Genomic DNA, 14,766 nt, shown 5'->3' with positions numbered 1-14,766 from the left:
TCTGTCCTCCACCTGTTTCTGTATGGCCTGAGAACTAAGAATACGTTTTATATTTTTTAATGACTGATTAAAAAGTCAAGGATAAGATCTCTTGACATGTGAAATTATGGGAAATAGCAAATTTGCAATTTCCAGGAGTAAAGTTTTATTGAAGTACAGCCATGCTTGTTCATGTATATATTGTCTGTGGTTGCTTTCACACTACAAGAGAATTGAGTAGCTGTGACAAAGTTTTTTATTTTAATTTTTATTGTTGTTGACACACAGTGTTGTATTAATTTCATGTGTACCACGTAGTGATTTCACTGCTCATCGTGATAAACAGTTGCCACTTATCACTATACAACGCTATTACAATATTATTGACTGTGTTCCCAATGTCATACTTTTCATCTCTGTGACGTATTTGTCTTATGACTGGGAGTTTGTACCTCTGAATCCCCTTCACCTATTTCACCCATTCCCCCACCTCTTCACTGTGGCAACCACTAGTTCTCTGTATTTATGAGTCTTTCTGGCTTTTTGTTCTTTTTTTTTTTTTTTAGATTCCACATACAAGTGCAATCATATGGTATTTATTTTTCTTTATCTGACTTCACTTAACATAATAATACCCTCTAGGGCCATCCATGTTGTCATGAATGGCAAGATTCCTTTTTTTTTTTTTTTTTTTTTTTGTGGCTGAGTGGTATCCCATTGTGTATATGTATACCACATCTTCTTTATCCATTCATCTGTGGATGAACATTTAGGTTGCTTCCATATCTTGGCTATTATAAATAATGCTGCAGTAAACATGGGGTGCATATATCTTTTCCAATTAGTGTTTTTGGTTTTTTTTGGGTACACACCTAGTTGTGGAGTTACTGGATCATATAGTATTTCTATTTTTCATTTTTTGAGGAACCTCCATACTGTTTTTCTACAGTGGTTCCACCAATTTCCACTCTCACTGACAGTGCACAAGGATTCTCTTTTCTTCACATCCTTGCTAGCTCTTGTTACTTGTCATTTTGATATTAGCCATTCTGAGTTGTGTGAGGTGATATCACATTGTGGTTTTGATTTGCATTTCCCTGATGATTAGTGGTGTTGAGCATCTTTTCATGTGTCTTTTGGCCATCTATAGGTCTTCTTTTGAAAAATGTTTATTCAAGGTCCTCTGTCCAGTTTTAATTGGATTGTTTGGGTGTTTTGGTGTTGAGTTGTATAAGATGCTAACCCTTTATCAGTATATCATTTGCAGGTAGGTACCTTCTTCCATTCATTATGTTGCCTTTTCATTTTGTTGATGGTTTCCTTTGCTGTGCAAAGCTTTTTATTTTGGTGTACTCCCATCTTATGGCCCACAAAGCCTAAAGTAATTACTGTCTGGCCCTTTACAGAACAAGTTTGTTGACCTCTGTTTCAGATGAGATATGTTCTTTCATAAATGAATATTTCATGTTTCTAAAGGAATTTAAGAAGTCTCCTAGGTTATACATAATTGTTTGTTGGCTATCTAAGCCTTTGTATTACATTTTATTCTACTGTCTAGTTTTTGAACATCTTTCTTATTGGCACATTTAGTCTGCCAAATACCTAAAAGCTTATTACATGCTAAGCACTTTGGATACAGTGTGAAACTAAAGGGCCCCAGCCCTCACAGGGTTCACACATTGAACTTTTTTTCTTATTTTTTAAAGGTCTGTGTGCTGGTATGGTGGAAAAGGGAGACTCCTACAAGTGAAAAAGAGGAAGGTTATTGCTGAGGGATAGAAAGCATTGCATTAAATAAATTACTCCTAGAAGTCATTGACTTCCTGCCATTAATTCTTCCTATAGTCAGAGCCTAGAGATCAACATGTAGAAACTCTCTCGAAATAACTCTTCCATCTCCTTGGCATGATATACTCGTGTGTTTGATTGCATTTTCTTGTCAGCAGTAGTGCTGTCTGGCTAGGCACATAGTCAAAGTATGAAGTATATAGTGATTCACATCTTAGATTGATCTTTTTCTGTAGTCGCTGTTCAAAGAATATAGTTCTTTTTGTTAACCTTTCTCTTGAATTGATCTGTAACATTGTTAAATACTAATTGTCTTTAACTTTGGGGTGCGAGTGCGATATGTGATTTGATTAAAAGGGCACATGACTCTGAGCTTAAATGTAAGACCTGGATTTCAATTTTAACGGAGCAACTATACTCATATTAATGGCTGCTAGTCAGACTTTTAATCTAATAATTTGGGGAATGTTGTCTACTTACAAGGTTGCTGGGAAAATTCAATGAAATAACATTAGGCTCAGAACTAAAGTTACTAAGCATTTAATGATGGTACATTGTTAAATACATCAAGGGCAAAATTAGATGTTTACTTGATATCACGAGGCTGCATCCTCAAATTATGCTGTAAAATGTATTATTTAAAATAAGTCCACTAAACTTGGCACATTATGTTGTGATGCAGTTGATTCTTAGAATAGTACCACTTTAGTAGAACAAGAAATGAATGAAAATCTCTATGAAATTACTAAAAAATAGGAAAACTATTGATATAATTAAATAAAATGTTATTTGTCTAAGTATTTAAAAACTGCAGTGAGTTTGATCTCTTTGCGTTTGGAAAACATTATTATCCAAAGAATATGTCCTTTTTTTTTTTTAAAGCAATTTGTTCTTGCCTTGAGGTACTAAATGGTTGCTGAGAAGTTACCATCTTTCCTTTGCAGAAAGTCTATTTTATGGGCCACTTAGCTTTTATGCTTAGAAATATTTCCTTAATGCTGTGTATCACTGGTTAACACACATTGGGGCTAAATGATTTATTTTCTTGGAGACGTATAATTATTTTAAAGCTTATTTATTTTGAAAGAGAGAGAGTACGTGTGCGCGCACGTGCACGGGAGCAGAGGAGGGACAGAGAGGGAGGGAGGGAGGGAGGGAGAGTCCGTGAAGAGCCTGATTCAGGGCTCCATCTCACAAAATCCATGAGCTGAAATAGGACGCTCAACCGACTGAGTCACCCAGGCACTGTGGAAAAGTATCATTTCTAATACTAATGTATTTTAAAAAAATTTTTTAATGTTTATTTTTGAGAGAGAGACAGTATGAGCGGGGAAGACAGAGAGAGAGAGAGAGAGAGAGAGGGAGGGAGGGAGGGAGGGAGGGAGGGAGGGAGGGAGGGAAAGAGGGAAAGAGAATCTGAAGCAGGCTCCAGGCTCTGAGCCCATGCGGGACTCAAACTCACAAGCTGTGAGATCATGACCTATGTGGAAGTCAGATGCTTAACTGACTGAGCTACCCAGGTGCCTCAGATACGAATGTATTTTTTACATGCATTTAATTCTGGGAATGTATGCAAAAATGTCGTAAAATGTGCAAATGCTTTGCATATTAGATATGTGGGGGTTTTTTCTGTGTCTTTTTTCATTCATTTTAAAGGCTACATAGTTATCCACTACTGCATCTCACCTGGATGATTTACCACTTAAAGTAGCTTCCTTATTGGTGTCCCTGCTTTTCTTTTGGCCTCTCACCATCTTTTTTTCCATACACACACTTAGAATGAACTCTGAAAAGACTACATCATAGTACATGTGTACCTCTAGTGGCTTCCTAGTGCACTTTGGATTTTATTCTATATCCTTGTTGATCTGGTCCTTTGTCTTTTCATAGTTCCCCTGATTTCTTGTTACACTGGTGACTTTTTAGTACCTTTACCAAACAGCTCATACCTTCCTTTCCACTTTTTTTCTGCATGAAGTGTTCTGCCCCATCTTAAGCTGGCTGGTTCCTCCTCCTCTGCTCAAAGGTTCCTGTCATCCCATGCTTACCTAGAATAGCCCTTCTCCACCATTCACTCTCTTCTCACCTTGTTTATTTCTTTCACAGAAGTTCTCTTTAAATTGTTTTGTTTTTATTGCTTAACTTTCTAGTAGCAGAATCCAAGCTTTACTGGATGTACGAGCTTGAGTCTCAGACTCTGGTATTCACTCTTACTGCAATGCCAGTAACATGAAAGGTGTTACATGTTTGTTCGGCGAGTGTATAAATTATTGTTCATTCATTGCCTTGTTGAGCATTTGGGTAATTTCCAGTTTTTTTTCCTATGAATGCTTCATTGTGCAGACCTCTTGGCATTCTTCTGTGAATATTGCTACAAATTATGTTTCTATTATAAAAATGGAATTTTAAAGTCAGAGGGTATTTACACATATTTAATGGGTAGTGCCAACCTACCCTCCAAAAAGTTTCTGGTAGTTTAACTACAGTTGATTCTTGAATAATGTGGGGATTAGGGGCACCAGTTCCCATGTAGTCCAAAGTCTGCATAAAACTTTGACTCCTCCAAAACTTAATGGCTAGTAGCCTACTGTTGATAGAGAAAAAAGCCTTAGCAATAGCATAAACAGGATTAAAACATTTTTGTGTGTGTGTTGTATGTATTAAGTACTGTATCCTTACCATAAAGTAAGCTAGAGAAAAGAAAATGTTAAAATCATAAGGGAAAATACATTTATTATAGTACTGTACTATAAAAAAACAAAACCAAATGTATACAAGAAACAAGTGTTGACCAGGATGTGGAGAAAAAGGAACCCTCTTACACTGTTGGTGGGAATGCAAATTGGTGCAGCCACTGTGGGAAACAGTATGGAGGTTTCTCAAAAAATTTGAAGTAGAATTACCCTGTGATCCAGTAATTCCACTACTGGATCTGTACCCAAAGAATACAGAAACACTAATTTGAAAAGATACATGCACCCTTACGTTTATTGCAGCATTATTTACAATACCTAAAGTATGGAAGCAGCCTAAGTGTCCATCGATAGATGAATGGATAAAGAAGAGATAGTGGGTTGTGCGTATGTATCTATACCTATACCTATACCTATACATCTATATTTATGTCAGATCCATAAGGATATAGAATAAAATCCAAAGTGCACTAGGAAGCCACTATAGGTGCATGTACTATGATTTAGGCTTTTCAGAGTTCACTCTAGTGTGTGTTTGGAAAAAAAAAAAGATGGTGAGGGGGCCAAAAGTATACACACACACACACACACACACACACACACACACACACAGTGGAATATTATTTAACCATAACAAGGAATGAAGTCTTGCCATTTGCAACAACATGAACAGAGCTAGACAGCATGATGTTAAGTGAAATAAATCTGTCGAAGACAAGTAACATATGATTCCACTCATGGAATTTAAAAAGCAAAACATGAGCAAAGGAAAAAAGAGAGGCAAAACAAGAAACACTCTTAACTGAGAACAAACTGAGGGTTGAATGGGAGGTGGGGGAGAGGAGAAAGTGGGTGATGGGCATTGAGGAGGGCACTTGTTGGGATCAGCACTGGGTGTTGTATGGAAACCAATTTGACAATAAATTATATTAAAACAAGAAAAAGAAACAGACTCAACTATAAAGAACAAACTGATGGCTACCAAAGGGAGGTGCGTGCGTGGGGTTGAAATTAGGGATGGGGATTAAAGAGTACACTTAATCATGATGAAAAAAAAATCACGTACAAGTGCAGCTGCGCATTTCGAATCCTTGTTCAAGGGTCAACTGTATCGTCTTAGCAGTCGATATTATTAATCTTTTAAATCTGCTGGTCTGATATGCAAAAAATAAATGAGTTTAAATTCTTTTGTGTGTATTTATTGCTTACTTTGTATTTTTCCTTTGAAATGATGGTTTCTGCCCTTTCCCTGATGTTTTTTTTATTGATTTGTCTTTAGTTCTCTGTGTACCAAGGATATTAGCTAGCCTTAACTAAGAGAAAACCAACAATATCTTTATATAGTACAAAACGATTTTCCAGCCAAGAAAAAAATAATTACATTTAATCTTGTATGTACTTTGTTTTTATTGTTGCTTTTATGCATGAGATCTTTTTGTGATTATGATTTTCTAACCTATTTGTACATAGGAAAGTAGTTTGTACATAATGGTCACTTTTTATTAACAATTCAGTTTAACCGTGAACTGTTTTCTGTGCAGTATTATCACTGTGTAACTTAAAAGAGTTGTAAAAGTGTCTCTAGAATGTTGACAAAGAATGTCCTCGGTTTAAAAGGATTTCGCTAATCATCATTTTATGAACTTAAGAGGAACAGGATTTTCAGTTTCAAGATGTAGTGGAAACAGATCCTCCCACATAGCTGCAGTCTCTAGCCTCTGAAATAGATTTGTAGCCTGTTGAGCTACTGTGACTGCTGCCTCTTCAAGGAGACGGGAGTATTTTATCCTCACTTTTGGTACTTGAGTTGTAAGGTTTAGCTGGTTTGACAGAAGTGTACATGAAATACTTGTGTCTTTTATGGATAGTTCCATTTTAATTGTTTGAAAAGGTACAAAGATTTTCTTATATTTTAAAATCACATTTGGGGTTTAAATTACTTTACCTGAGATGCTGATATAGAACTATTTCCTTATTTTCGGTCAATTATTCTTGCTACGCACAGTATAGAGAATAATGTAACAAACAGCCATGCACTCATGGGTGGCCTAGATATTAAGAGGTGTATGTAATTTTGCTGTATTTATTTTATCTTAAAAAAATGCCAAAGAGATGAAGCCATCTTTAATACCCTTCTTTCTTGATTCCCTTTGTGCCCAGGTGTTTAGAAGCTGGCATGTAATCTTTGTACTTTTACCACATAAACAGTATTAAACATTTTGTTTAACTTAGCTAGCATAAAATTATATTTGGAAATTATAAAAACGTGCCTGTGTAGATAGATAAAGCCTGTTTATTGTGTACTTTGAAATAACTGTGTTTTAAAATATCAGTGTTTTCAGTTGCTTAAGAGTACTGTAGGCTGAAGAAAAATCATCTGCTTTTTGTAGTGACTTGATCTTAGAGTGAATAAAGTAAAAGTTTGTTTTAAAACATTCTTTTTTTTTTCCTCTGGAGTATCAAGACTATTTTAGGATTATGTTACTGACCAGAGATTATGTATGAAGGTACTCATTGGTGACAGTAAGGATATATCATAAGTGTAAAGGATATTACCATTATCACATTATTTTAAGTAGTGAAATCATATTCTCAGACACACATGATACCTAAATATGCTGTATCAGTGATTATTCAAGGAACTTCTTATATATAACATATACATGTACCCTATGAAAATATAAAAGGACTACCTCTAGAATCTGGCAAGGGGCACATGAGTGGCTCAGTTGACTGAGCATTTAACTCTTGATTTTGGTTCAGGTCATAGTCTTGTGGTTTGTGAGTTTGAGGCCTGCATTGGACTCTGTGCTGACAGTGTGGAGCATGCTTGGGATTCTCTCTCTCTCTCTCTCTCTCTCTCTCTCTCTCTCTCTCTCTGTCTCTTTGTCTCTCTGTCTCTCTCTCTCAAAATTAAAAAAAAATTTTTAAAGAATCTGGCAAGCCAAGAAGGCTGTACACGTGGCAAAAAAAGGTTTTTTTTGAGTATTTAATCTCAGAATTTCGAGAAACTTACAGGGTGGGGTAATATGTATATTACATGGGAGGACATAGCTGCTACAGGATGTCCTGAGGTAACAGTTGATGCTGCTCCACCGGTAGGCTGGCCTGGCCTCTCATACGGGGCCTTCTCTGAAAATTGTATCAGTTTGTGCTCCATCAGTCTTTTGGAGCTGTGTATCAGAGGCCCTAAAAGTTTTTACCCTTTTAGCAGTCGTCATGTGGAAGGGAAGTGGAAGAAGCTAAAGAGAATTATTTATATGCAAACGTGTTTGTTCAGCATTGTTTGAGTAGCAAACTAAATGGGGGAGGACAAACTATTCAAGAATGGGAGATTTGGCTAATTATAGTACAGATATATGATACAAATGAAAACACTTTTAGGCATCTACAATAAGGAATAAGGAGTTGATTTCTATATATACATGCATATGTATACATACACAGTGTCTACAGTAAGGAATAAGAAATTGATTTATATGTGTGTGTGTGTGTGTGTGTATATACCTTTTTAAAGTTTATGGGGGGCAGGAGGAAGGGGAAGAGAGGGAGAGAGAATCTCACACAGATTCTGCTCTGTCAACACAGAGCCCGATGCGTGGGGCTCGATCCCATGAACCGTGAGATAATGACCTGAGCTGAAATCAAGAATCAGACGCTTAACTGACTGAGCCACCCACACGCTTCTGATATTTATATTTTTATAATAAAAGCATACTTAGTAGTAAATTTAATAAAATACCGAATATACCAAAATGTCATTAATTGTGGGAACGACAAAGAAAAATATTTTACACTAAGCATATATTACTTTATAGGTAGGGTAGAAGATAGAGAAGACCATAAAATGAAGGAAGGAAAGCAATCATTTGGGAAGTGTCCTAATTTTTCCCAGTTCATATTTCTTCCAATAGCCATTTTACACCTATGTATTTAAAGTAGTAGCAAGGGCATCAATATTAGGAATTTTGGAGGAGCAAAAGTGTCACTAGGTATTTATATTTTATTGACCAGTGTAGGAAGACTCCTCTCAGAATATACACAGACACAGCTGAGGAGTAAAAGTAGAAAAGTAACTAGATTGAGTTGTGATTTAAAACTGTTAGTGATAAGGGGCGCCTGGGTGGCTCAGTGGGTTAAGTGTCCAACTTCAGCTCTGGTCATGATCTCAACCGCTTGTGGGTTCAAGCCCTGAGCCGGGCTGTGTGCTGACAGCTCAGAGCCTGGAACCTGCTTCAGATTCTGTCTCCCTCTCTCGGCCCCTCTCCTGCTCACGCTCTCTTTCTGTCAAAAATAAATAAATGTTAAAAAAAAAAACAAAAAAACTAGTGATAAATGAAAAGTGCCTAAACAGAAGATTTGAGGAGAGTATAAATTTTGTGAATGGCAAGATAGTAGTAGTGACAAGAAAAATGCGTATGTATGTGCTTTTAGATTTACAAAGCACATTTTACTTAGAAATGTTTTTAATCCTTGAGGATTTTTTTTAATAAGTTTATCATGCTCCTGAAATAGAGTTGGGTTTTCTTACTTTAAAACAGAGTAAGTGACTGGTTTTTGTTCTTTTAGTACAGGTTATTGGAAAGTGAATTGTTAGCATGAATGGCCAGTATAAAACTGGTTTTATAATAGATCTGCTTTATTTTTATATAGCAAAGTTACTCCTAGTTAGTAATACTCAAATTTTATGAACTCTAGGGTAATTAAGATAATTTGTCCTAATAGGAACTGGAGAAGTAAACTTCAGCGTGAGACCTATATCATGTCCAGAATTCTCACATCGACTTTGACAGAAGGCCATTTAAAGTACACAGGGTGAAGTAGAGGCTCCAATTCACTCATTGTGAACTGGAGTAGCAGCCAGTAAGGCTAATCTTCTATAGTGATGTTTTGGTATGCAAGAAAATATCCTTACTTTTCATAGCCACCTGATGAACTACTACTAGTAATAATAATGTATATAGTTTACTTTAAAATTATTCTGTGGGTGGGCACAAATACTGCCTGATGTTAACAGTTGTTAAGTATAGGTAATGTGGGTGTTCATTATACGGTTGTGTCTACTTTCCTGCATATTTGAAAATTTTCCTAATAAAAAAGAAAAACCTAGAATGCTTAAGTAGTCCTATTAAAAAAGTTGAAGGAAAAATTACTCATAGTAACACTTTGGATAAGATATGGATCAGAATGAACTTTTCACCTAGATAGAAATTATTGTATATAAAGAGTGTATATTTTTTTCTAAATCTTTACAGATTTTAAATCCGAAGTAGCAAGATAAATTTTGAGGTATTCTTTACAAATTATATAACTGGAAAGAATATATGTTTAACAAAAAGAAAAAATAAAAGGGTGCATGCGTCCATTACCTCACTAAACTGGATAAATTGGCGATCCTGGCAACCCTCTTTCTTTGTCAAGGTACCACTCGGTGGGGATGAAGCTGGCAGGACACAGAGCATCCTAATGTATTCTGTAGTTTGTGATCACTGCATTTGGGACTTCTAGTACTTCCTAACTTGTTAGCATTATCCTCCCTTTATCTTGAGTTGGTATTAATGGGCTTTTCCCCATTTTTGTTTCTCCTAATTCTTTTTGAAATGCCTATTAGTTGGCGCTCTGATCCCCTAGATGATCATCTTGTTTCTTCTATTTTGTATTTTGAATATCTTTCTCCTTTATGTTCTAGGAGTTTTTCTCAACTTTGGTTACCTAGTGAGCTTTTAATTTATTATCTCCAATCTTTATGAGGGTAGTAAATTGAAACATTCTGTTTCCTTCTCCCCACCCTTACCCCTATTTTAAAATCCTGTGTTTCTCTGGAGTCCGCGTTTTTTCTGTTACTTCTTTCTTGAACTTTTTCCTTTGCTCTTGAAGGCTTTCCAGATGTGTTTGGTAAGCTTTGGTTGATTGGGAGCTTTAGGATTGGACCCCTAATGATTGACAGGGTGTAGTGGAGGGAGCCAATCCTTGGGCTGAAAGTTCTGTCCAGAGGAAGAATGAGGAAGGCTTTCCTTTTGGGCAGGACTCTGGCCTAGATCTCTTTGGACAGTATATTCAGTTTCTTTAGTGAATAGTTCTCATAGTTTTGGTAAATTTGGATTCGTCTGCAGTGTAATGTAGGAGGCGAGTTGATATATACTGTTGCTTATGTAGATCCCCATTTTCATTCCTATTTTTTACTTCTCAACCTGCTGGATTGATACTTGGCCTCCTTTACGACGTAGGATTGTAGACTCACTGTTACGTATGCTGCATAAATTTTAAAGTATATAAAAATAATAGTATTGAGGAATCCTCAACATACAAATAGATATTGTAAGTTTGGAGTATGAACTTGCTTTGTCCATAAAATCATTATAAATTGTGGTCAAACTACAGGTCATCCCATATAAACAGATTTTACACAATAACATGGCTAAATATTTTGCCTTTGCATCAACAACAAGGAAACAATACTGTAAATATTTTTTTCCTTGAAGCCATGTACACTTGAACGTTGAACAACACCGACCCCCTACACAGTCAAAAATCTGTGAATAACTTTTGACTTGCCAAAAACTACTTAACTACTGGTAGTAGCTTTTTGTTGGACCAGAAGCCTTACCAGTAACTATACAGCTGATTTACACATATTTTGTATGTGTATTATAGTGACTAGTTGGTTTCTGAGCCCTGTGGCATTGGCCAAAGGAAGAGCCCAATGTAGAACTTGTTTTAAGTTGCCTTTCCCGGAAATAAACTGGAAACTGGAGTGGAGAACTCAGTTTCCAGAGAGGTGGAAAAATGTAAGCTAAAACACAGCATCAGTGAACAGAAACCTTGGGTATTTCTCAGTGTGGTCTGTAGATCGCTTGTGCATCCTAGAATATTCATTAAAAATTCAGGTTTCTATGCCCCACTCTAGTCCTATTGAATCAAAACATTGAACACACATAATCCTGCTTAGTATCTTAAAAGATTTCGTATTGACAGGAATCACCTTCATTTTCTGTCCTTCATTTTGCCTTGTACAAAGATTGTCAGTTGTTTCTACCGTGAAACTAAAACAGTTGTATCCACAGCTCTTGTCATCTTTACGTGTCAAGTGACCTTTGTGGTTATAAAAATCTAGTACTGGAAGAGCAATTTTAGGAATAATTAACACATGCTTCCTTTACATAGAGCAAATAGGACTTTAGACTGTAGTTTCCAACTTTCATTAAACATATTTAAACTCTGTTTTACGGTGATAAGAATACACAGTTCACACGTAAATATTTTAGTCCATATCTTTACGTGTTGGTAAACCATTATGTTAATTTGTAGTGCAAGATAAACTTGTTTAGGGGAATACTGTGTAATAAAGGAAGTTTTGTTATTAGGAATATCTAGTGGCCATGAGCCTTCAAACGGTTCTCATTTGCAATTCGTTTCCTATGTGATTCAGTGTTTTCCTGAATGTTACACAGTAAAGCCAAAATGCAAAGATGCTAAGATTTTTATGTATATGATTAAGTTTTTCATACTGATAAAACATTACTCCAGTGAGTAATACTTCTGTTTATAATACATCATTGCTATAAATTTGAACTAGAAAAAATATACTAAAAAGATTCTTTTTGTGTTGCAAACTTTCATTTGAAAAGTAATTTTACTTCTTAGTAAAAGATCTAAAATCCAGTGTTCTGATCCATTTGCTTTATAAAGGTATTTTATATGGCATTGTATTGTATCAGTAAAGAAAAACCATTTAATGAAAATTTGGTCTTTTTTAAAAACACTGTCCAAAAAGACCTATGAGTTTTTCAGCGAAAGAAGTTAAAAAGGGAGAACGCTTTTGGGAACTCAAGGAGGAATTGATTTTGAATACTTTTTTTTCCCCCACCTTGGCTTTCACTATAAATTTTCTTCATCCGCATCAATAATTGTGCTTTTTGACATCCTGAATAACTATAATTTGTATTCCTACTTAAAAAGAGGTGCTTGTTAAAGAGGAGTTTTTACTTGGAGTTTTCAACAATGATGGAGCTGTGGTTGAGGTGTATAGAGGAGACCGTGGGGTTTGGGTTTCACGATCACATGGTAAAAGGGGTTGCGGCTATTTATGGATGTGGTCCGTAATATTTATCAGCCCATTGTAGTGGCTTAAAAATGTTAAAAACAAGCAAATTTTAAATCCTAATGACTTGATTAACTCTTTTAGGGTATCTGAAGCACACCATACACCGGTTTTGAAAATCCTGTGTGGGCAATGGCTACCCAAGGTTTGTATCACAAGTCTTTAGTTACTGAGTTGGGGCTCTGCTTCATTGCCATTAACCCAGTCTGGCTCAGATCCCCCTGCTTTACTCTCTCCCTGCTTACTTGTCAGGCTACCTTTTGCTCCATTTTCTGCTCACTCCTCCTAATGGCTTGGTGAAATAGCAAACAAGCCACCAGCAGGAATCTAGTCTGGATGACTGCTTCTGGAGCCTGGATGCAGTACCATTCTTCCACTAATTCAGTGAGTAACTGTTAGGTGGTTCCCTAAGAGTGTAGATATTTCCTCACTGAGCTAATCCTGGCTATCATTGTTATTCTTGGCTGTCTTCCACATTTGACTATTTCTAACAATATTTCAGTGGGTCGTATCCCAGATCTTTTAATGAAGATAACATTTCCTTGGCAGTAATGCGAATGCTGTTGGATTTTTCTAGCTGATCTGATGGAACTGGACATGGCCATGGAGCCAGACAGAAAAGCAGCTGTCAGTCACTGGCAGCAACAGTCTTACCTGGACTCTGGAATCCATTCTGGCGCCACCACCACAGCCCCTTCTCTGAGTGGTAAAGGCAATCCTGAGGAAGAGGATGTGGATACCACCCAAGTCCTGTACGAGTGGGAACAGGGGTTTTCTCAGTCCTTCACTCAAGAACAAGTGGCTGGTAAGGGTGTTACATTACTGCCTTACTGAAAGTCAGAATGCAGTTTTGAGAATTCTTCTTACAGACGTTGGTGTGTAACAGTTTAAGTGGTGTCAAGAAAGGGGGGCGGTGGCAGTGTTACCTTTAGGTAACATTTCGGTAATACATTTGGTGTAGCACGTGTTCAGCACAATGCTGAATTGGGAATAACGGGTGTTGAATTTACCTTTTCCAGATATCGATGGTCAGTATGCGATGACGCGAGCTCAGAGAGTGCGAGCTGCTATGTTCCCTGAGACTTTAGACGAGGGCATGCAGATCCCATCCACACAATTCGATGCTGCTCACCCTACTAACGTCCAGCGTTTGGCTGAACCATCACAGATGCTGAAACACGCAGTTGTAAATTTGATTAACTATCAAGATGATGCCGAACTTGCCACACGTGCAATCCCCGAACTGACAAAACTGCTAAACGATGAGGACCAGGTCAGTAATGACAAGGCTGGCTCGCGATCTGCTTTGAAGGAAACTCTCCAGGAAGGAGCCTCAAAATAGCCATCCAGTATCAGTATTGAAAACCAATGACGTCTCTTAATTCCCGTACGTTATAGGTGGTGGTTAATAAGGCTGCAGTTATGGTCCATCAGCTTTCGAAAAAGGAAGCTTCCAGACACGCCATCATGCGTTCTCCTCAGATGGTGTCTGCCATCGTACGCACCATGCAGAATACGAACGACGTGGAGACAGCTCGCTGTACTGCTGGCACCTTGCACAATCTTTCTCATCATCGTGAGGGCTTGCTGGCCATCTTTAAGTCTGGGGGCATTCCCGCCCTGGTGAAGATGCTTGGGTAAGAAAACATGGTCAGAAGGCTCACAGCTAAGAAGGAGAAGAGTGCCATCACTGCATTTCTGATGTGGCTTTTTTCTTCTTCCCAGGTCACCAGTGGATTCTGTATTATTTTATGCCATTACAACTCTCCACAACCTTTTATTGCATCAAGAAGGAGCTAAAATGGCAGTGCGTTTAGCTGGTGGGCTGCAGAAAATGGTTGCCTTGCTCAACAAAACAAATGTTAAATTCTTGGCTATTACGACAGACTGCCTTCAGATTTTAGCTTACGGCAACCAAGAAAGCAAGGTAAAAAGAATTTTTCTGAATGTGGTTGTCATGGAGCATTGGGAACCCCAATGTCATGTCCTTCTGTGGACTCTAGCAAATTCTTTGTATGCCTCACCCTTTGTGTGTATCCTTAAAAAAAGTTGGACATCTTTTTTTCTATAAACGTTTGTATGTATCAAGCTAGGTGTTGGGGATATAGTGGGCAAACTCCTCTCAGAACTTTCATTCTTAGGTGGGAGATCGGCACTGAAATGATATAATTACTATTTAAGAGGAGCAATGAGAGCATATAAGTG

At 37.2% G+C, this 14,766-nt stretch overlaps 1 protein-coding gene across 3 annotated transcripts in view; it reads left to right on the top strand.

The window, feature by feature from the left end:
* The window catches only part of CTNNB1 (catenin beta 1), a 41,236-nt gene that overhangs the window by 15,451 nt on the left and 11,019 nt on the right, over window positions 1-14,766 (top strand). For all 3 annotated transcript variants that reach the window (XM_042998414.1, XM_042998413.1, XM_042998412.1), the window contains exons 2-6: window positions 12,646-12,706; window positions 13,139-13,366; window positions 13,581-13,834; window positions 13,960-14,198; window positions 14,287-14,488. In XM_042998414.1, coding sequence (XP_042854348.1) covers window positions 12,694-12,706; window positions 13,139-13,366; window positions 13,581-13,834; window positions 13,960-14,198; window positions 14,287-14,488 — 936 coding nt within the window. In that variant the 5' untranslated portion in view covers window positions 12,646-12,693. The remainder of the gene's footprint in view (window positions 1-12,645; window positions 12,707-13,138; window positions 13,367-13,580; window positions 13,835-13,959; window positions 14,199-14,286; window positions 14,489-14,766) is intronic.

Source organism: Panthera tigris, chromosome C2, assembly GCF_018350195.1.
Source record: "Panthera tigris isolate Pti1 chromosome C2, P.tigris_Pti1_mat1.1, whole genome shotgun sequence".
In the NCBI taxonomy this organism is placed as follows: domain Eukaryota; kingdom Metazoa; phylum Chordata; class Mammalia; order Carnivora; family Felidae; genus Panthera; species Panthera tigris.
This window is presented reverse-complemented; position numbering and strand designations above follow the sequence as displayed.